This window comes from Tachypleus tridentatus, chromosome 3 (assembly GCF_004210375.1).
Source record: "Tachypleus tridentatus isolate NWPU-2018 chromosome 3, ASM421037v1, whole genome shotgun sequence".
Classification (NCBI taxonomy): Eukaryota; Metazoa; Arthropoda; class Merostomata; order Xiphosura; family Limulidae; genus Tachypleus; species Tachypleus tridentatus.
The window spans coordinates 86,936,093-86,961,150 of NC_134827.1; the positions used below are offsets into that span (position 1 = coordinate 86,936,093).

Consider the following 25,058-nt stretch of genomic DNA (forward strand, 5'->3'; position numbering starts at 1 on the left):
TACTTTTGATGTGGACTTATATCTTTTGTTTAACAAAAGTAATCAAATCAATTACAAATTGATGTACGACGTCACTTGTAACCATACTTAGACAAGTTTCTAGGTTTCGAGAGCATGTTTTATATGCTAACTTTCATTATCTAAAACAAAACAGTTCATGGCCTATTATGTATACGCGCACACATACATATGTACATACATAGTGCTCACTAACTACCTACAGACGCCATAGTTACAACATTATCTTGTCGGATAAAGGTTCTCTAGTGGGTTAACAATATTGAAAGTGTGGGACAGAGTTCACATGATTTGATCTTGCGCCTATCCTATAGTATTTTGGTGGATCATGCACAGAGTGAGAGACTTTATAGTGCACAGTAACGGGAACGACTCGTTTGTTTTGGAATTTCACGTAAAGCTATACGAGGGCTATCTGCGCTAGTCGTCCCTAATTTAGCAGTGTCAGACTAGAGGGAAGGCAGCTAGTTATCACCACCTGCCGCCAACTCTTGGGCTACTATTTTATCAACGAATAGTGGGATTGACCGTAAAACGTTTTTAAAAGAGTAAATTAGCAAATGATAAGACTTGATTAGCTTTGCGTTTCTCTTGGTTTTTACTCCAGTTTTAGACTTTTCCTTTTTCATTAGTGGAATAATCATTGTATTTTTGAATAGAGAACAAAATGTAGACTCTGAAAGCAGGTAATATTTAAATGACTTGTCTTTAACAAATACATAATGCCATCGACGTGACACATATTGGTGCAACCATACCAACTTACAACACTTTTATCTATGTTTTGGTATTATAGCTCCAATAATAAAACGTAGCAGTTTAGAAGTGTTGATCAAAGGAAAAGCGATCATCAGTACTCGTCGCTTATGCGGACTTTCTTAACCGGATAGGGTTGAGCACGGCCCAATGATCTGCGTACAGGTCTGTAGATCTGAAGTTCCATGGCTCGTGCCCCGTTACCTCGAGAAAAAAAATCACTTTGTGGCCGTGGGTACGTTGTAAGAGTGATGGTCAAACGCAAGAGTAGCCAAAACAAGACAGTATGTGCTGTTGACCAGCTGATTTCCCTCTAGTCTGTCTCATTTATCTTACTTTTGTGGCTTACTGCGAAATGCAGCAAATCAAGTAAACTTGACCGAATAACTGCTGAACGCATTTAGCGGTATATCACTGCTTTAAGTTTGAACCTTCCGATACGTAATCCGGAACGCTAAACACTAAATACACGTCCTTGCCATGGTCTGTACGATGATTTCTATGCACGATTATCTGATTCCTAAATTTAAAAAGAGTTATCTATTTACCTAAAACGCGAAAGAAATAAAGGCTATGAAAAACACATTACGGACTGTAAACAATACAGATATATATACATAACCAATATGGCGCCATGTTGAACCTACCAGATTGGAATAACGAGGAAAAGTTATATTTCGTCAAATCGTAAATGTTGTTGCAGTATAAACACACACTATTTAATGTTATCCTTATCAGGTTATATTATAGAAATATTTACACTTTACTTATAAATTAGGGAACTCAGGATGTATCTAAAAAAAATAAAAAGGGTTGAGTCTACACCTTCTGTAATTGCTAGCAGGTGGCGTGAAACCGGTTGACAAACTTTTATCACTACTTAGTGGTAGAAAAGAAAGGTACAAAAACAGGAGAATAAATAAAATACTGAATACTTTCACATACAACGTCAGAGTTGTTGTTCGACTGATACAGCAGGTGGCGCCATGCTAGAGGCCGGCCTTACATCTGTTAACTTTTCATACTTTCCTGATCTTATCGTTGTTTAGGTGTGCCAATGGAGACAGTGTGTTATTTTTCCTTTGCATAATAGCAGCCGTACACCATGGCTGTATTGTGTGTCAGGCATCTAATAGAATAACTCGCTACTTATATGTCACGTGAGCTCTTGATGGACAGCTATAGCAAGTTTGATTTATTAACTTGATCTCAGGCGAGTAAAAAAAACAACCTTTAAGCTACTTTAGTTCGTCAGATCAGTGATGAAACGAGCAAGAATATGATAAATTCTGTTTTCTTTTATAATACTTCGACAGCATAGATTGGCAAGCAATGGCACAATTTTCATGGATAATGAAAAGGCTTGTCCATCACGCTTGGGAGATTGTCTCCTTCAAATATCAACAGGAATAATACTGTGATATTCTGTATTCTTACACAATTCAGATTAGCATCCGATCAGCATAAACTATATATTTAAAATGGAAATTTTAAAAAAATATCTAACTGGTAACGGGTATAGCTAGTTAAATATACTTTCCTTACAAATTTAGTTATAAAGATCAGAATGCACTAACACGTCAAATGGATACTCTCGCTATAAACAATATTTTCGACCATAATACCAGTAATATCTCCCGAGGTTCAGTTAGCTGAAGAGATTTAGGTTGATCCTAAATACATTTATCAAGCTAGCATATCCTATTCATAATAGGAGTATAATATTAAATATAGTCAAATTAAAAAGTAATCTGTTATACATATTAAACAGTTTAGCCAATACGAATAATTAATCAAACCAACAATCTATATAAATATAACAGTACTGTCTGTTGCATGTTTATGTACCTATTTCGCAGAGTATAGATGGACCTTCACCAAATTCGGTATGAAGGTACATTAGGTCCATGTTGGTGGTGCATACACATTTTCAATTTTGCGTCTTACGGTTTTTATGAGCGTTTTTTCCACCACTACTTCTTCCTCTGTTGATGGATCTTCACCAAATTTGGCATGACAGGTTTTTAGGTCCATGCGGATGATATGTGCAAATTCGCATTTCACATTTTGTGTTTTCCAGTTCTTATGGGTATTTTGCTTCTTTTTTTTTTTCGTACTGTTATATGTAAAGGAAACAAATTTTCATGTCTTAAGATAACCTTTCATTAATCACGAATTTACATAACTTTCGTCCAGGGAACAGGTACGCTAGCTTGTAAACAAATAATACATTTTATCTTACTTAGGAAACAATCAAACGTTAGCTACTGATTTTAAAGCAACCAGCTTTTTTCCTCTTCCCTTTTTGACCCAAAATTCTTGCTGGCAACAAACCCAGCATGGCCAAGTGGTTAGGATACTCGACTAGCAATCTGAAAGTTGGGAGTTAGAATTATCATCCCACCAAACATGCTTGCCCTTACAGCCGCGAGAGCGTTATAATGTTGCGGTCACTCCCATTATTGGTTAGTAAAATAGTAGCTCCAGAGTTAGCGGTGGATGGTAATGACTAGCTGCCTTCCCTCTATTCTTTCACTACCAAATTAGGGACGGCTAACGCAGATAGCCTTCGTGTATCGTTGCGCGAAATTCAAAAACAAACTTGAATCAGTTGTGGGTTCCATAAATTTTAAAGCATTTTTGGCCAAAACTGTTGTAGTATTTAAATTCATGAATTACTTTAACTCGACATGAAAACAACCAAATTTTTTTAGACTATTTAATAACTTAGTTGGTAACTTTAACCAAATTAACTTTAGATCAAACATATATTTATCGATACAAATAACCAAATATTAAAGGCCTTGAACTCTTTAGCTTTTATTTGTTTATTATTTTTGGGCCCGGCATGGCCAAGCGTGTTAAGGCGTGCGACTCGTAATTTGAGGATCGCGGGTTCGAATCCCGGTTGCGCCAAACATGCTCGCCCTTTCAGCCGTGGGGGCGTTATAAAGTTACAGTCAATCCCACTATTCGTTGGTAAAAGAGTAGCCCAAGAGTTGGCGGTGGGTGGTGATGACTAGCTGCCTTCTCTCTGGTCTTACACTGCTAAATTAGGGACTGCTCGCACAGATAGCTCTCGAAATCCAAAACAAATAACCTAGAATGAAAATTCTTAATATATTTTTAGAAGAGTTATTCGCCACATTATTTCATATATTGTAAATTATTTTGCTAGAACTAGCTTTGGGCCTGCTTATAATTGTGCATTTCTTGTTTTGTTTTATTTTGTTGTTGTTGCTGTTGTTTATTAAGCCTGTAGCGAGTCCAAAGTTCTCTTCAACAACACAGATTGGATTGTATACGTATGAAAGTGGTGAAAACCCATTTCGTGAGAATATTTCATTTTAATTTAATATTACTCGGACTGAAATACCAGGGGTCTTGAAGACAAACTAGTATCTTTACAAGAACTTTCGTTTTTTACCGAAAGGATGTTTAACTGGAATGCTTTACTTCAGAACTTTTTTGTAAATTTAATCATGCATTTAAACATTTCGCTACGTTAGAGAATTCGGTTTGGTATATTGCCAAACAAGAAAAGAAAAATAGAGCTAGGTTCAGTTCAACTTCTTCACAGGTTAGATCATAAGTTTAGTATTTCACTTCAAGCTAACTTTTCCGCTGTGCCAGTACTTTAAATCAATAGATTAGTTCGAGCTCAAAAAGACCCAACCCTACAGAAAAAAGACAAATTTTAAAAGCTTCTACAAAAATGTTAATTAGAACAGAATTAGGCACAACATTTGGTTAAAAAAACCAATATATTTTATTCAATCAGCAGTTAAATGCACGATTTTGTAATTTTCAAAAATAGAAAACCGAACAGTGTTTTAACCTAATGTAATCTATGACTTAGGTTGAGCTGTCTTCCTTTGACTTTAATTAATATTTCCTGAAGTATACTGTTCGTCCTTAAATTGTAATAATAACTTTATCTCAGTCTTTAATGCGTTACAACAAGCGAAAACGCTTTTAGTGATAAAAAGAATTAACATACCTGAAACTTGCAGTGAACATATGATAAGCTAAAATACACCGCGAAAGATATGATCACTTCTTCTTTAAACCCTGTCCCCCGCTGGAACAGCGGTAAGTCTACGGATTTACAACACTAAAATCAGAGGTTTGATTCCCCTCCGTGGATACAACTGAAAGCCCGATGTGGCTTGGCTAAAAAAAAAAAACACTCGAGCTGTGCCAATCATAGGGATCGAACCCACAATTCGAGAGTTACAATACCTCGAATTACTTTAAGCTATGCAATGATACCTATTTTCGTACGAATTCATATTATATTAATTGCGTTAAAACAACGCAGTTAACGCTTTAAAATATAAACGTCAACTCAGATTAGTAATGTGCGCTCTTTTGTTATCCTCAGATATTGGTTACGATAGAATTTTCTTCACTGTTATAATATTCGTGGATAGAGGTCATAAACTCTCTCTCATTTCTCATAAACAAAATTCATTAATGTTTGAGAGAAATCCAACGATATTATTGTTACAGGTTGTAAGCTTCATATGATATCACGACGACATTTGACAGACTTTTACTCTGCACTTTGATTCCTTTAATGTTTTTAAAAGTACTATTAAACTACTTTAGTAGATTGACCACCTATAATATGTATGGTTAATATTAGCTATATAACATTTCTGTGTAGAGTTTGAACATTAGATACACATGTTCCCATGTTAACGACTGTTGTAACTTTGTTTCCTAAGTCTCATTATTTCTATTGAGCTTACGAGAGGTCTATGGTGTTTCCTTTTTGGCTGTTACAGAAGAGTTAACTTTATTTATTACTTCCTGTAGTTAGATCTAACTGGTTGCTTCAAATTAGGCTGGTGGTATTGCACTCACCAAATAGTACTTTCAGCGTGTTGTTTAGATCGTATTACATTAAATATTGTTACATTTTTTTGGACGGTTCGGGAATTATTTAGTTTCCTTATTTTGTATCTTCAAAACCATTAGTTTTTGGTTGTACTGTAAGAAAATTAGTGTTACTAACTCGACACAATTTATGTAGTAGCATGTGTTGTTACAAATTCCTCACTGCGGCCGCTCCTCTGTTAACGTTAGACGGTATGAATGGCTAAATAAACATTCGTTGGGCATAAGACATGATCGAAAAAACTGGAAAAAAAGTCAGGCGTTTTACTCTAGGTTACTTTTTTAAAGAAACTTACGTCTGCGAGAGAAGTCCAAATTAACATTTAATGTTTCAGTGTTCCCTAAGTGACGTCTACTGTATTATGTATTTAGTACTACTTTTAATAATTATTTGGTTGCACAATATTTTTTAAATTTTGCTTTGAATCATCGTAGTTTTACTGTTAAAATTTGTTTTCATTTTAGCTTATTATCAGGCAGACGATAGCACTTCCTATGTAGGGATGGTTCGGACTGTTCATCAGTGATATTTTAAATATCTCCTCAAAAGGTCATCAGAACTTTAAACAGTTCTTATATACAGTGTCGTAGAATGTTAACTGACAAAATTAGTATTAACGAAACTCAGTTGTGGTTGAATATTTATTTATATTGATTTACATGTTAATTCTTGCTTACGCTACATAAGTTGGATGGTGCAAATAACATCTATACTATCTTGTTTGCACTGTTTTTGAAGAATTTACATTATCCATCCCTACATTTACTTCCACTTTTGAAAAGTTTTCTTCGTTACTTGTTTTATTCAGTTAGGACTAACCAACATTTCCTAAGCTGGCCAAGCCTCATGAGATATTATTGGGTTTACGGCCAAAAATATCGTCAACAGCGAATATACACAACTGATGAAACAATGGATACTGATCTTTATAAGTAAAAACAAAAATATATATATAAATATTTAATTACCTATATTGATGGCCGGATTGTTTTTAGTTTTGCTTTAAGAACATATAAACACTAAGTTATGTCAAATTCAGTCATAGTCTTTTATAAAATGTCCAGAATATGATGTCTCTTTAAGTTGAGTGATATTATATGATTAAAAAGTGATGAATTTGGATACCGTAAAAAGAACTAAAAACAACTTCTTATTGTATAATTAACGTTTGTGTTTCTTATTCGCGACAGTGCAGTATCGACACTATAAAACCGTCAATGTTTAACTTATCAGCTTTCCTTTCTCAACAATGTGGCATAAACTCTAAAAAACATACAATAAATAAGCCATCTTTCAACCTATCAATAATCACAACAGTGTGGCACCAATACATTTAAAGAGACAATAAATTAGTCAATTTCTCTCTTATTAGCTTCCTATTTGCAAGAATGTGACACTTACACAATAAATCAGATATTATGTAAGTTAATATTCAACATATTAGTTTCTTATTCGGGCAATGTGGCATCAACACTATAAAACAGACAGCAAGTAAACCTGCTTTTAATGTATCAGTTTGTTATTAGCAACAATGTGACATCGGCTCTAAAAAACAAACAATTAATAAACCTATTTTTAACTTATCAGTTTTTTATTAGTAACAATGTGACACGAACACAGTAAAATAGACATCAAGTAAGCCAATGTTTAAAACAGTTTTTTATGTTCAACAGTGTGACATCAACACTATAAAAGAGACAATAAAAAGACATTTTAATATTTGTTTTATTTTTAAAGAAAGAAAACTTGTGTATTGATGATTTTTATAACAAACAAGGAATCTTAAAATTCGGAAACGCATTAAATTAGATCTTTCCGTTTGAACAAAACAGAACAGTTCATCCTATTAATTTTAGTTGTTGCTGTTTTCTAACGTTATGTTAACGTATACAGTAAGAACCTGAGCACCGTTTATAGATGAACACCTTACTCATAACATTAGCATACTTTTTAAGTCGGGTTAGAAACACATATGGTCCAGGAAAACCGTTTCTAACTTTGAACTTCTGACCAGTGGAAAGTCAGTAATTATTCGGTAGCACCCACTACCTTAAAAGCTTTATAGTTATCCGAATAGTAGGACTGGTATTTACTTTTATAACTCGCCCACAGCTGAAGGTACAGAGTGTGTTTCGCAGAACCATGTTTCAATCCTGAGACCCTCGGATCCCATGTCCGATACTCTTATCCACCAGGCAACGCTCAAGCCCAAAATGATTGTGGAACCGAGGTATAAGGGTAACATTCGTAACAAGGCTTTAATAATTTTATGAGCGTCTATAGATTTCCTAATGACACTAGACTTTAACACCTTTAAAGTCATTTTGAACAAATTAACACGATAATACACGCGAATGTCGTGTTAAACATTTTATTTGATTGTTTAGATTGAAAGTGGATTTAACTAATTCTTTGCTTCGAAGTAAAGTTAACTGTGGTGACGAGTCCAAAGCTAACCAGTCCGTTGCAAAATGCTGTTTTATTGGTTGTGAATGTTACTAATAACTATAGAAGAAACTTTCATTAAATATTTCGTAATGAAAGAAATTGTCTCACGAACAAATAATTACATCTTTCCATACGATACGTGAGGCTGAATGCAGTTAAAATGTAAAACAAAAGTATCAAATTAATTAATTTGATAGTAATACATAAAACAAAAAACTTACGACACTATGATAGCGTTGTTTCTTTAAACCACTTTAACTGTAGTTAATGAATTATAAAAACAACTTAACAACACTGTGACAGTATTCATACATCACCTTACAACATGTTTTTATTTAATTGAAGCTTTCTACTGTCAGTTTCGGTTTGTGTTTTAGTGAATCATTAAATAAAAATAACGTTTTGGTGTTAGAAGGTCATTTATTTCTAGTGTTAATATGTCGTTTATAGACTAATATGCACTATAAAAATTAAACACTATGATAGTGTTGTTTGTAAGAGAAGTGCCATGAAGATGATTCTACTGTAAACCCACTTTAACTGTAATTAATTAATTGGTTAGTAACGCTCTCGGACATGTAATGTAACAGAAATAGGTCTTAAGATCATGATTAGAGTGACGACTGACCTTCTGGAAGTCGTTTTATTCCAGAGCTACTGAGCCTGTTTCTAACTCGTGCGTTACCAGAAAATATTCCCCGCACTTTAATCTGCGGATTCGTTATAAAAGTGATAGCTATACCCATTAACGTGGATAGTGGAAGGTTGGGTGCTTCTGATTGGCTGCCACCCATCTAATCAGTGTATATATATGTATATGTATAGTTCAGAATTAGGGACGGCAGCCAGTTAGGCTTAGAAGCTTTGATATATATGCAAAACACGAAGAAAAATCATTATTTTAGCTTCTTAGAAAAGAAACAAGAGGGAATTACTGGCTGACAAAGGACACAATCATAAAAAAACAATAACGAAATGGTTTTAAAATGGCTTGAAATCAGGATATTATGTGTGCGGTCGGATGTAAGATTATATCACATAGTATTGTTATCATTCTAGTTTGTCAAAGTGGTCGTTCTGAATGCTAGCCTTGATTTGCTCTCTAGTGATTGTGGTTTGAGCTGGTTCTCCTTTCCTACACTAGTAGCGAACGGTTAGGAATATATAAAACCAAAGAAGTAATAAAATCTCGACCTGTGTCCTCAGAATCTAACTTTATAAGCTCAGTATTTCGCTATTACAACTTCGTTGGGATCTATCAATGTCCTACAATTTCAATAATCTAGTTAAATCCTAACAAAGCTGTAATAGCGAAATATTGAGCTTATAAAGCTACATGTTGGAAATATAGATTGTGATTTGATTTACGTTTATAAATATGTTTCATAATAAACTCCAGTTTGCGTTAAAAAGAGCTAAAATAATAAATTAAGTACATACATCCCAGTACGTGAACTTGATAAGTACATACGTCTTAGTACGTGAACTTGATAAGTACATACATCTTAGTACGTGAACTTGATAAGTACATACATCTTAGTACGTGAACTTGATAAGTACATACATCCCAGTACGTGAACTTGATAAGTACATACATTTTAGTACGTGAACTTGATAAGTACATACATCTTAGTACGTGAACTTGATAAGTACATACATCCCAGTACGTGAACTTGATAAGTACATACATTTTAGTACGTGAACTTGATAAGTACATACATCTTAGTACGTGAACTTGATAAGTACATACATTTTAGTACGTGAACTTGATAAGTACATACATCTTAGTACGTGAACTTGATAAGTACATACATCTTAGTACGTGAACTTGATAAGTACATACATCTTAGTACGTGAACTTGATAAGTACATACATCTTAGTACGTGAACTTGATAAGTACATACATCTTAGTACGTGAACTTGATAAGTACATACATCTTAGTACGTGAACTTGATAAGTACATACATCTTAGTACGTGAACTTGATAAGTACATACATCTTAGTACGTGAACTTGATAAGTACATACATCTTAGTACGTGAACTTGATAAGTACATACATCTTAGTACGTGAACTTGATAAGTACATACATTTTAGTACGTGAACTTGATAAGTATGTTAAGAATTACCGAAATTTACCAGAAACGTAAAAGAGATAAAAAAAATAAACATTTACTAAAAATGTTATTTGTTGTTCAGTACTTGAAATAGGAGGGTTGAGTGTTGTTAAAAGCAGCAGAGAAAGGAAGGTGAAAAACGAACCACCATATCTTTCGTTCAACGTTTGGAATGTTAATTTAATCGTCCAAGGAACCACTTTTAAGATTTATTTTGATACGGGTTTTCCACATGAACTGTGTGTGTGTTTTATATACTTTACATGTGTGTACTTAACATTCCATCTGTTGTTCCACAGTTGTCAAAGAATTCCTTGGATGCACTTTTGTCACATACATAAGTACAGTTCCTATAACTTATTCTGTTAACCTCTTTACACGTGAAGCTTGGTCATTGTTTTAATTCATATTTCTCTTTACGTTCTTCGTCGTTTTGAAAATCATTAACACGCGCTTAGCTTCGGTTTTCTTTAAAACCATTCGGCCTTGACTATTTTTATGGCAAACTCTTAAAATCATGCAGGAATTTTCTTCGAATCGGAGTTGCACAGTGCGGAATGAACTCACCTAATTGTCAGTTTTCAGATGCGTATTTCAGTTTCAGATAAATCCTACGCCTCTCAGCACTAATTATCACATGTTTTATGTGTTATTTCTCTGTACGTATACCCAAAGATTTCACCCGAACATAAAAACACTCTGTACCTAAATTTGTCTTTCTACCGACTCAATCTGGGATTTTCTCATGTATAAAAGATAGTTTATTTAATGTGATTCGATTTTCATTTATAGTGTAATAACAGAGGTAATCGTTCGATATACAGAGTAGAGCACAGGGAGAACTCGGTGGGTGACCTTGGATAATCAGATCAAAACGCCAACCCCCATATGTCTCACCCCGAGAAGTGTTAAGGTTATATGCCAATTTTGTTGATATTCGGTTCAATCCTTCGCCAATTTTAAACGGATGCATGTAATGGATTAGACATCGGATTTTACTAGCGAAAACGATTGTTTCTCTTTTGAAATAATAATATTCAGGATAAAATACGTGGAAGTGAGGTGGAAAGACCACCTGTACTTGAACCAGCTTTTATAAACATCAAGTTACCGACGACCTGTACTTGAACCAGCTTTTATAAACATCAAGTTACCGACGACCTGTACTTGAACCAGCTTTTATAAACATCAAGTTACCGACGACCTGTACTTGAACCAGCTTTTATAAACATCAAGTTACCGACGACGTGTACTTGAACCAGCTTTTATAAACTTCAAGTTACCGACGATCTGTACTTGAACCAGCTTTTATAAACATCAAGTTACCGACGACCTGTACTTGAACCAGCTTTTATAAACTTCAAGTTACCGACGACCTGTACTTGAACCAGCTTTTATAAACTTCAAGTTACTGACGACGTGTACTTGAACCAGCTTTTATAAACATCAAGTTACCGACGACCTGTACTTGAACCAGCTTTTATAAACTTCAAGTTACCGACGACCTGTACTTGAACCAGCTTTTATAAACATCAAGTTACCGACGACCTGTACTTGAACCAGCTTTTATAAACTTCAAGTTACCGACGATCTGTACTTGAACCAGCTTTTATAAACATCAAGTTACCGACGACCTGTACTTGAACCAGCTTTTATAAACTTCAAGTTACCGACGACCTGTACTTGAACCAGCTTTTATAAACTTCAAGTTACTGACGACCTATACTTGAACCAGCTTTTATAAACATCAAGTTACCGACAACCTGTACTTGAACCAGCTTTATAAACATCAAGTTACTGACGACCTGTACTTGAACCAGCTTTTATAAACATCAAGTTACCGACGACCTGTACTTGAACCAGCTTTTATAAACTTCAAGTTACCGACGACCTGTACTTGAACCAGCTTTTATAAACATCAAGTTACTGACGACCTATACTTGAACCAGCTTTTATAAACTTCAAGTTACTGACGACCTATACTTAAACCAGCTTTTATAAACATTGAGTTATCGACGACCTACACTTGAACCATTTTATGTAAAAGGTAAACCACTGACCCTTGAACCATTTTACGTAAAGAGCGATCAAATAACTATATTTCAACCAACTTATATATAATCTGTTACCATACAACAACCAGTTTTCATTCTCTAATTTAGCACTTATCTTGTTAGTCTTTAAAATGTTAACTTTAATCACAGAATTGTGTCATTATAGAGTCTTATTACGATACAATGGTGGCAGGGAATACGAAGCCACGTGAGTTCCTGACCTGCATTTTATAGTCATCTAATTGAAAATCAAATAAGATGTGTACTTCTCAATGTACGAGAATTTGATCTGGACAAAATTGTCGTGGCTCTTGCATCTAGCCTAACTTAACAAACCCAAGAGTACAATTAGCAACATTGTTTTGTGTTTGTTTTCTTCGTTTCGTTTTTATAAAATATATTGTCGGTTCTGCAATTTTAACAATTTTATTTTTAAAATGTAAGAGTATCCAGTGCAAGCTCTTAAAAACCCACCTAACAATACTGACGCTGAGAGCACAAGTTTATCACTTACACCTATAGATGTCGCCTTTTGTAAAGAAATTACGACAAATCGGGCAGTTTTGATTTTATCTTCAAACTAAAGAACGCACATTCTTGTCTGTTATTGAGAGGAGAAATCAGTCAAACCAATTTAAAGAAGAAGAAAAAATTGTATTCCACAAGGAGGGGACGTGGTAAGAATAGATTATGTTACAGTTTGAACGGAAAAACTAATACGTACACCTAAAGCTTTTAACACTGACACATGTACGGTGCTCGATCAGCTAGAGTTTGATAAACACCGTGTGTGAGTGTGTGTGTTCAGAATTTTCGAGTTGTCACTTTTGGGAACAGTCGTTCTACTTACCTCTTGACTGTCACGTGACAGTTTTTTTTATAAACTCGGGAAACTTTATGATAAAAAAAAACATGATCAAGAGATAACTAGTCGAATGTGCTTGGACTAAGAAAGTGAAAAGAAGTCCCTGGATGCGAGTGTTTGTTAGAAGGTAAGCCTAAAATATTTACATTCTTAAAAGTTATCTTTTCAATGATGTTGATGAAGTGTTTATATATAAATCTTTAATTTTGAGAAATACTTAGTGTTATCTTTGAGGTTTCTAGAATAGGTCTCTATTAACATGTCAAACCAGTAATAAAACATAGGTGTCGCCTAGGAAAACAGAAATAAAATAAGCTCAAAGTTACAATAGTTGTAGAATTCTCTGAATTAATTGGAGTAAAGTACATGTGAAAATTACAGCTTAAACCAACCTTCAATTTCTTGAATTATACTTAAAGTTCATTCTATTTACACTTTGTGTACAAAGTGATTACAAGTTTTTAAGGTAAAAGGTTTTAGAGGAACATTTTGATTTCAACAAACACATTTTGAGTAAAGAAATAAACTGATATAAACTGGATTGAAAATTTGATAAAGGCAGATTTTATAAAGAATTTTCTTTTCCGAGCAAAGCTACACGAGAGCTATCTGCGCTAGCCGTCCCTAATTAAGCATTAGCATTAATTAAAAAAAGGAGAATGGAGCCACTCATCACCATTCGCCACCAACACCTCAAACCCGCGACCCTTTGGGCCTAGGTTGTGATGATGAAAGAAGAAAGACATAACTTTAGGGTTGATATATGCGTAGATTTAAGAATAAAGATGTCTCCTTGGCGAAGCCTGGAATTACTTCTGCAAACTGTTATGTCAAAAACTACATCAGTTCCAAAATGATTTTGCGGGCAATATATAGTTTAGTAGTAACGGAGCGACCCCTAGTTCCAGAGGGACCGTTACGTGCTAATATTGAGGAGGACCATTCATTCTCAGGATATCAAGTCTATTATCAAACGAAGCTACTATAAGTGTAGATAGTGTTAATTTATCCACACACACTTCATTTAAACCACCTGTCTCGTGTTGTTGAATGAACGAGAAAGAGAAAAAATAAAAGCGACTAAAAATGGAGCGTAATACGGTTTTATCAGGTCAATACTTTACCGAGTAATACGGTTTTACCAGGTCAATACTTTAGCGAGTAATACAGTTTTATCAGGTCAATACTTTACCGAGTAATACGGTTTTATCAGGTCAATACTTTACCGAGTAATACGGTTTTATCAGGTCAATACTTTACCGAGTAATACGGTTTTACCAGGTCAATACTTTACCGAGTAATACGGTTTTACCAGGTCAATATTTTACCGAGTAATAACGTTTTACCAGGTCAATATTTTACCGAGTAATACGGTTTTATCAGGTCAATACTTTACCGAGTAATACGGTTTTATCAGGTCAATACTTTACCGAGTAATACGGTTTTACCAGGTCAATAGTCAATATTTTACCGAGTAATACGGTTTTATCAGGTCAATACTTTACCGAGTAATACGGTTTTACCAGGTCAATACTTTACCGAGTAATAAGGTTTTACCAGGTCAATATTTTACCCAGTAATAACGTTTTACCAGGTCAATATTTTACCGAGTAATACGGTTTTATCAGGTCAATACTTTACCGAGTAATACGGTTTTACCAGGTCAATACTTTACCGAGTAATACGGTTTTACCAGGTCAATACTTTACCGAGTGATACGGTTTTACCAGGTCAATACTTTACCGAGTAATAAGGTTTTACCAGGTCAATACTTTACCGAGTAATACGGTTTTACCAGGTCAATACTTTACCGAGTGATACGGTTTTACCAGGTCAATACTTTACCGAGTAATACGGTTTTACCAGGTCAATACTTTACCGAGTAATACGGTTTTACCAGGTCAATACTTTACCGAGTAATAAGGTTTTACCAGGTCAATACTTTACCGAGTAATACGGTTTTACCAGGTCAATACTTTACCCAGTGATACGGTTTTACCAGGTCAATACTTTACCGAGTAATAAGGTTTTACCAGGTCAATACTTTACTGAGTAATACGGTTTTACCAGGTCAATACTTTACCGAGTAATACGGTTTTATCAGGTCAATACTTTACCGAGTAATACGGTTTTACCAGGTCAATATTTTACCGAGTAATAACGTTTTACCAAGTCAATATTTTACCGAGTAATACGGTTTTATCAGGTCAATACTTTACCGAGTAATACGGTTTTACCAGGTCAATACTTTACCGAGTAATAAGGTTTTACCAGGTCAATACTTTACTGAGTAATACGGTTTTACCAGGTCAATACTTTACCGAGTAATACGCGTTTATCACATTAATACTTTACCACCTAAAATGCCCAGGATGACCCGGTGGTTAAGGCACTGGCCTCGTAATCTGAGGGTCGCGGGTTCGAATCCCCTTCGCACCAAATATGCTCGCCTCTTTTAGCCGTCGGGGCGTTAAAATGTGAAAGTCAATCCCACTATTTGCTTAGTAAAAGAGTAGCCCAAGAGCTGGCGGTGAGTGGTTATGATTAACTGTCTTCCCTCTAATTTTGTATTTTTAAATTAGGGACGGCTAGAGCAGATAGTCCTCGTGTAGCTTTGCGCGAAATTCAAAACAAACCAAAGCAAGTAAAATTTGAACTTCTCAGTGTACCTTGGGTGAAGTTTTGGTTTCCCTGTAAAACAAATTTCAGATTATCATTTCAACGATGTAGCGGGATTGGATATGGAATTATTACAAATGTATATAAAAGGAATCATTGCTGAGTGAGAAACAAAATATCCATGTTCCATTTCAACTAGTTGTGTGCAGTTAGTTAAGCACCAATATAAACCAGCAAACTCTTTTCTTATTATATCTTCAGGCTGTCCCCACTAGTCCAGCGATATGTCTCCGGATTTACAACGCTAAAATCAGCGGTTCGATTCCCCTCGGTGAGCTGAGCAGATAGCCTTTTGTGGCTTTGCTATAAGAAAACACACACACACACACATCTTCAGGCTAGGACATTCATTAACCTTTAGGACCCAGATGTTAAAGAGCAATCCACTAAAAGAGGAAAACCTAAGTTCTGTTCATCAAACGTGGTCCCTCATTGGACGCCATCAACGAATATCATAAAAAAATACTAAATAGATTACTTTATATTCACAGTTCAAGCAATGGAGATATAAACCTCAATCCACACTAGTTAGATCACGTCGCCTTTCGTACAGATATTACAGCCTCGATTTGGATAGAGTGACGCACGTAAATGACGTAAAGATTTAGGCGAACCGGTGTCATCTAACTGTCACGTAGGCGAGAGAGAAAATACGAAACTGTGAAGTTACTATTTTCCTTTTGATTTACTTAAGTGGACAGCAAGAAAAGAAACAAAGCGTTTTTCAAGGGGGTACAAGAGGTTATGTCTGTATTACGAGAGACAGTGGATTTCTCGTTAAGGAGCATGACGTCTTTTAAAGCTAGCTATTATACGACACGAGAAACAAAAATACAGCTTTAAACGCAAACAACGTGACATTAGTGTAAACATTATCCGCCTCAATCTCCATTTCATCTAAAAAAATCAACAAAAATCCTAATGAAAATAATATTAATTATCCCAAGTGAGTAATAATGAAAGTATAAACTCATAGTTTTTGTACTTAATATATATTTTAAGTGATTTTCCTGAAAGAAGACCAAAGGCTGCCTGGAAGAGTCACCTGTTTTAACCACTTGCACTACTATATAGCAGTGTGTTGTCTGCCAATCAGTTAATAGACACTAAAATCTCGTCATATAAGGAACGTTTAACCTTGCAGTTTGTACTCTCGTGACGTCAGTTAAACGGTGTGTATATCATGAATCACGAGAAGAATTATGCACTCTGTAGGTTACACCATAGTGTGACATATGAACCTGAAAATCAAGAAATATAAATATTTGTTATTCTTAATCTTGGTTTTATTTACTCTTGAACGAAAACACTTTGGGTCCTGAGGAGGTACATCTAGTATGGCAATAACATTATGTTCCTTGTTCAACTTGCATATAGAATTTTGCAAAACAAAGCATAAACTAGATTGCCATACCCAGGAGATGTCAACAATGCAGCAGAAATTTTGTGTCTAATTGTAACTAATCTTAACACACAATAGCAAGCCCACATAATAGGATCAAAATATGGCTTAACAGTAAGCTCTATTACTTTTGGATCGGGTGGGGTCTAATACTCAGGAATAGTTGGTCCGGCATGGCCAGCTGGGTTAAGGTATGCGACTTGTAATCTGATGGTCGCAGGTTCGCATCCCAGTCGCACCAAACACGCCCGCCTTTTCAGCCGTAGGAGCGCTATAATGTCAATCTCACTATTCGTTGGTAGAAGAGTAGCCCAAAAGTTGGCGGTGGGTGGTGATGACTAGCTGCCTTTCCTCTAGTCTTACACTGCTAAATTAGGGACGTCTAGCACAGATTGTCCTCGAGTAGCTTTTCGCGAAATTCAAAAACCAAGAAAAAGGAATAATTTTCGAAAACTTGTGTTATAAAATAACAGCTCCTCGGTTAGTTGAAAAGACGCTATACGTATGTCTGGGCGTAGCCAAGTTTGTAGCTTGCCCATATTGTGAATCTAACTGCTTACTGTTACCGATCTGCACTTAGGAACCCGTAGTTGTGTATTCGGTCAGATACCAGTAATCCAAGTGTTGTCGCTTATTGCTTTCCTTCTAGTTCAGGGGTTCCCAACCGGTGGGTCGCGACCCCAGGGGTCACGAAGCCTTGGCAGGGGGGTCGCAAAGCCTTGGCAGTGGCGAAGCCTTGGCAGGGGAGTCGCGTAGCCTTGTTAGAAGTAGCTTGGGATAACATTAATTTTATTTCATCAATTACATTTTCATGCTCTTACATTTTTTTGTTTCGGTGCAAAGCAAAACGTGTGCTACGTTAGTTCAATGTCATTAGGTGATATTATGGATGTATGTATGTGAGTGAATGTGCCTGTGTGAATGTGTATGTGTCTGCAACTGTATGTATGTGTGTACTAGTGAGTAGCGAGTATGTGAGTGCACGCGCATGTACGTATGCTTGTATGTCTGTTTAGCTGTGATTAAGTGTGTGTGTGCTCGCTGTCGACACGTGAGTCACATGTCCGTTGCTGATTGGTGGATGACGAATCGCGCGATTGGCCACGCTCCCTTCCCTCCCAATATTTACCCCATCATTACTTTGCCTGCACCCCCCACAAGTAGTCAGTGTAAGATCTAAGGTTGCCAAAGCGTTCATTATTCAACATTTTTATTTTATTTTAACAAGGAGATAAGTAAGCAGTAGAGGTGAGTTGTGTCCATAGCTAAACGGCGCAGATACTCAGAATGCTACCTCAACATTGGCTTCACCACTGTGCTCGCCAACGACGGCATCGAGAAAGCACAGTGTGTTTTGTGCCATGCTGTCCTGAGTGCAGAGTCAATGAAACCATCAAAACTCAAGCGTCATCTCGAGATGAAACATCCAGAACACGCAAAGAAGGGTTTGGATTTCTTCAAACGGCATGAACGGTGTCTTAAAAGCCAAAGAATCGATAGAAGTGGGTCGTTTCAGCAGCAGAGTGCAGCCGTAGTGGAAGCTTCATATGAGATTGGATTCGAAATTGCTAAACAAAAAAAGCCTCAAACGATTGGAGAAACACTTCTTAAACCCTGCATGATGAAAGCAGTAAATCTTATTCTTGGAGAAGCCAGTGCAAAGAAGATGCAGCAAGTATCCCTGTCAAATAATATTATACAGAGGCGCATTTCTAAAATGTCTATGGATATGAAGGAACAGGTTTTGACTGAAATCAAGGGTTCCCCTTTGTTCTCCTTTCAGCTCGACGAGTCAACAGATGTAAGTTCATGTTCTCAGTTGCTTGTCTTCGTGAGATACATTAATTCAGGTGATATCAAAGACGAATTCTTATTCTGCAGTGCACTTGAAACCACAACAAAAGCTGATGATGTCATGGAAAAAGTTTCAACTTTTTATTAAGACGAAAATCTTCAATGGGAAAACGTGTGTGGGGTTTGTACGGATGGGGCACCGGCTATGCTGGGATCGAAATCAGGATTCCAGTCGAGAGTGAAGAAGCTAGCACCTCAAGCAAAGGGCATCCACTGCATGATTCACCGATATGCTCTCGCCAGTAAGACTCTCCCTGCCTCTCTGCAGGAAGTGCTTGAATCTGTAATCAAAATTGTAAATTATGTGAAGACTCAAGCACTTAACACTCGCCTATTCAAAGAACTGTGCAAAGACATGAATGCTGACCACGAAGTCCTTCTTTTCTACACAGCAGTACGTTGGTTGTCGAAAGGAAACGTTATTAATCTTGTCTTTGAAATGAAAGATGAAATAAAGCTATTCCTGAAGACTCAAGAAAGGAAAGATCTTGTAGCTCACTTCGAAGATGAAGCATGGAATAAAAGGGTCGCGTACCTAGCCGACATTTTTGACCAGCTGAACAAGCTCAATTTAAAGCTTCAAGGAAGGGAAACACATGTTCTCCTTTTTCAAGATAGTCTTCGGGCCTTTGTTTCCAAACTGCAGAACTGGCGTCGGAAAACCAATCTTGGAAACATCGCTATGTTTGAAAAACTTTGTGGAGTGACGGATGAGTCTCAGATCCAACTGGATCAGTTCCTCAAGGTTGAGATTACCGAACATCTTCAGTCTCTAGAAAAGGAAGTCGAGCGTTACTTCCCTGAGGTATCACAGGAACAGGAGGCCCTGGTAAGAAACCCATTTTGTACTGAACTTGATGTATTCAGCATCCCAGATGATATCCAAGATGAATTTCTGGATCTAAGGAACGACTCTTCAGCTCGTGATCTCTTCAAGGTGAAATCCGTGACTCAGTTCTGGTGCGCTATGTATCAGTCATACTCCAAAGTCAGCATGATAGCTTTACGTGTCCTTGTTCCATTTGCTTCTACCTACTTGTGTGAGGCAGGATTTTCCACTCTTGTCAATATAAAAACAAAAAATAGGAACAGATTGGATGTTGGAGATGAAATGAGACTGGCTCTAACAAACGCTCGGCCACGAATTTCAAAGCTTGCTGCTGAAATGCAATATCAGGCATCTCACTAGCTGGGATGGATAGCTGTTCAAACCTATGTTAATATTATTTTAAGAAATATATGTTCTTTTTGTGAATTCAGGTTGGACCAATGTGATTTAATTTGCTAATAAATAATTACAGAATTTTAAAATATTTTTTAGATGTTTCTTTCCCTCTCCTTCACAGAAAATAAAAGAAAAATTAAGCTGCTGATAGTAAGCCCTAAGTAGGGGTCACATGGGTTTCAAACTTTTAGGTAAGGGGTCGCGAGTGCCAAAAGGTTGGGAACCTCTGTTCTAGTTTATCAGTTTAAAATAAGGGATGTTTTTTGCAGATGGCCTTCTTTATAGGTGTGTGTGAAAAGTACGAAGCAGACAGACAAACATCACTTGTAATCCACTCAGTATATACATTCACTTGTTAAACGTTTCATAATATTAATTTCACCTCGCAGTATAACATAGTTAATGTTGACTTTTTATACCCTCTGTGTACGTAAATATTTTATTAGTGGTCACATAAAGAATTTATTCACCTGTTTCTTGGTTTATTGTTATCCATGTGGCATACTTTCAGTTCTTTCCCAACTGCCACTGGCGCTGCCTTAATTGTTTCTAATGTATGAAGTTAACAGTTGACCACTCCGTAACCACATTTCTGTATGTAAAATCTGCATGTGTTAATTTTGACAACCTAAAACTGAGACGTAGTTTGAAAACCTTTAACTAAGATATTCAACCTATTTCTTAGAATAAATGAACTTAGAATTTCAGGAAAGTTTAAAACAGAATGACAGCAGGGAAAAAAATAATAAATTAGTCTATGGTATCTCGTCGTACTCCACTCACTAGAAGTATCCAATGTTAGTGTTTTACCTCTAGTCGTAGTTTTCGTAATGAGAAACAAAAAAGTCAAACACTTCGTCTGCTGATTTATATGGAATAAGTCACCAGCATTAATGTTACTTATTCTTTTGTTATTTATGTGAGTATAATTAACTGACGTGGAGAAAAGTTCCCCGAAAATGATCTGACTTCATGACATGTATAAGTCCAAGAATAAATTCGTCGTGTTTTTATATATGTTTTTAGTAAAATTATTTTTAAAAAATTCTGTTACACAAAGAACGTTTTCCAAAAGACAAATGCGTTAACGGATGACTGCTACTTCTAAGAGACGAGCGCAGAGTCGACTAAAGCTCTGTTGTATTTTTATTCTACTGTTCTTAAATCGCCCCTGTTTCCTTTTTTTTTTCCTATAAAGATCTCTTTTTCTTAGTCAGCAGAGCTCAACAATTGTCAACGTGAATGGAGCTTCACAGACAAAGTTCTGTACGTTAACAGTTCCTTAATACGTTTTGTCTTATGTTTAGACGACTCATGTCATTTGTCCGTTTGATATCAATTTTTTTTTATCTGTAGTTCTATTGGGGGGGGGTGATGTTTTGTAATTTCATAGGTTGTATGTCTCAGTAGGAGCAACGTTGGGTCTCTATTTAAAATTCAAAAACAGCTAAAATGTGAAAGAAAAAATGCATAATTTAAGAACAACGTTTTACTTCTGTTTGTTTTTACATTTTATAAAGTGTGGAATACTTCCAACATTTAAATTAACATTGGGTCCCGACAGCCGGGCTGTCACGTCAGTGTTACAATCAAGTCATGCCCAATCGAACAAAATAATTTACGAATTACTGACTGATTAAATCGATACATTCAGAGACGAAAATTGAAAATACAAATGAAGAATAACAAATTACTCATCATTAATTATTATTTTTTTGTAGTGAGGAATGTTTTATTAAATTCCGATTAGAGAATGAGTCATAAACAGATGAAACACTTTTAAACTATGTATACAATGGAACATTTCTTTCATATTTTTCTATTGTGGACTGGATACATAAATATTTGATTTTCGTACGCACATGGCAGTACTTATGATACTTTGAATTTGATGTTTGTTTGTAGTTAGGCACAAATTTTTGCAATGGGCTATCTATGCTCTGCCCACCACGGGTGTCTAAACCACAGACATACCGCTGTATCACTGAGGCTTTGAATTTCAAGTAAAACATTATTTTTAATCAGTCATTCTGAGAAGTTACTTGGATCTCCGATCGATAATTTATTAACTTTGTTTTATTTAATACAATTTAAAAAATTGTTGATGCTGTATTTTCCAATATTATTATTATTAGTCAATATTAAAAAAAAAACAGCTTCCAAACAAAAAACATATTACTCTTTTATTTTTAGCTACTTTGTCCACTTTTCGTTACGAAAAATTTGTCTGTATCATTTGCCTTTTTTCTTTTAAATGAATATATCCCCAAAGAACAGTATTTCAGAAATGGTTTCTTCAATCAAGTGTTCTGACATTGGATTCAGAACACAACGAATCACACGAACAAATTCATTAACAACATTTATTTAACGATATATTGTTTCATGATCGAATAAAGTCGTTTCATGAATTTAACTTATATAACTAGTTTTCTTCGCATTGTCAGGGAAACTGTAATTTGGTATTGAGTATTCTGTTCTGGAACGTTTTTTACTGAACGTTTTTGCCATTTTCTCGTATTATTTATTTGTCATCTTTTCAGAACGCTAGTTTAAAACAGCCATGTTGTGATTCATTACTGCGTTTGTCTGGATTGAGAACTCAACATTCATCTCAATCTACCTATTCTCGTAGAAGCAAAAAAAAAAAAAATTCCAGATTAAACTATAAAGAAAAGAAAATAATTCAGTGAAATTACTAAAAGTTGGTTTCTATCCAATAGCACAGATTGCCTTACCATAAAACACCTTTAACCAGAAAAGTTTCGGTTTCTTGCCATCTAGACAGTTTATATTATCACGTTACAAACTGGGTTGCTACAGGCTGATATTCCAAAACTTTTCAACACCGCTAGGGGGATTCTATTATTAAATTTTTCTTTGTGGATAAATTTCCATCAGATGCTTTACTGCTACATTTGCTTCATCCTTATAATTTTAATTTGTTCTTTCTCTCTTTCTTTAACAGCGAAATGATAGCGTATAAGAACATAAAAAAGAAATCAAAGTATTAAGACAAATAAGATTATGCGCCAATAAATTCAGCTTTCTAAGAATTTTCAACCGGAAACAAATGTTCCAAATACCCGGATGTGGGCACCCTCGTATTCCATAACTGATTTTGATTACTACACTTAGCCTTCAAGTCTTCTGCCAATAACTCAGACCCAATTCGAGCTCAAACTAAGCAAGAGCTTAGTTTCTTCAATATCCATTTTACTTCAAAGTCAAAATTTCTGATGTATGTAGGCGTCTGTAATACGCACAGTAATTTAAAAGTAAAGAAAAAACTTTTCCATAAAAGTAGTGTATTTCTTATAGCAAAGCCACGTTAGGCTCTCTGCTGAGCCCACCGAGGGAAATCGAACCACTGATTTTAGCGTTGTAAATCCGGAGTACTTTACAAAAAGGAAGTAAAGGTGGAGATGGCTAACATCAATCCTGCAAAAAGAATGCAAATCAGATGGTAGGGATGATATTTGCGTCATCCCTACATAGTAACACAGGCTGACAGAGGACTAGAATATTAAGAGACAAAAATAGGATAAATTAACCTGAGTTTTGATTGAACAATCATATATGTTGCTAATGTTAATTCTTGCCTGTGAAAATTCCATTCCTATTACCTTGTTTCCATTAATTTTGAAGGACTCATATTAACCATCCTAATATTTACTTCCCTTTTGGAAAAGCTTTTTCTTTATTTGTTTGCTTGTTTTTCTTGATGCAATGTTTCAATAGACATAGGAAGGTTATATTTATAACTAAATTTTAGATACCATGAGGCTCCAACTATCATATTTATTGTTTATCTATTGTTGACTGGTAATTCCCGTTTTATTCTGTACTTGAGCTTTTTAAAGGAACACCAAATTTATGTAAGAACGCCAACTTCAAGGTATAACATCGTTTACACTAGAACTACGTATCTGTATAAAATTACTACTAGTTATTGGTAAAAGCTTTAAAAGTGGATACTCTGTTTGAATGCCTCCCAGTGGCTCAGCAGTATATCTGCGGACTTCCAACGCTAAAAACGGGTTTCGATACCCGTGATGGGCAGAGCACAGATAGCTCATTGTGTAGCTTTTTGCTTAATTCAAAACAACAACAACTCTGTTTGAAACTACGTCACCCCATTGGTTAACAACATTGTTATTGTTTTTAGTTACCATGTAATACAAATGTAGCAGAAGACAGAAAAATAAGAAATTCAAACTTTCTGCTGTAATATTTACAGACGTTTACAGAACTTGTGACTCAGACATTACATAAACTGTTACAGAATGAAACACTGTTTGGTATTGTACGGTTCTGATGACCCGTTCAGGAGAGTTTTAAAACGCCTCTTCGATGAGATATCCTAAGATAGGAAGGCAGTGCTACTGCCTGTTTGACATGTTCAAATAAATCGTGTTGCTCAACATAGAAATTAGTATTAATAATATAAATCATACCGTGAATATGATGAATAAAATCTCCTTTAGAAATAAAAATAATATTCTGAAAATATTTTTTTTAAAAATTGCCACTTAAATGGAGGAATAAAAACAATTGAGAAAAATCTAAACTTCGCTATCTTTGAAATTCTTATGACTATATATGTTTTCAGTTTTTCTAATATTTGTGACAAACCCGTTTACTTATTAAGGATATTTAAAACCGATCCTACATTTTAACTATTGACCAGGTAGGAAACGATCAATCAACAGCATTTACCACTTACGGTAAGGAAT

General features: G+C 35.4%; 1 protein-coding gene across 9 annotated transcripts in view; it reads left to right on the forward strand.

The window, feature by feature from the left end:
• LOC143247406 (uncharacterized) overlaps window positions 1–25,058 on the forward strand; it is a 298,078-nt gene that overhangs the window by 120,268 nt on the left and 152,752 nt on the right. The window contains exon 1 of one of the 9 annotated variants that reach the window (XM_076495464.1): window positions 13,111–13,289. The exons of 6 other annotated variants lie outside the window; for them this stretch is intronic. In XM_076495464.1, coding sequence (XP_076351579.1) covers window positions 13,270–13,289 — 20 coding nt within the window. In that variant the 5' untranslated portion in view covers window positions 13,111–13,269. Of the gene's footprint in view, window positions 1–13,110; window positions 13,290–25,058 lie in introns of those variants that run through there. 2 more of the 9 variants (XM_076495449.1, XM_076495451.1) reach the window with 2 other exon arrangements.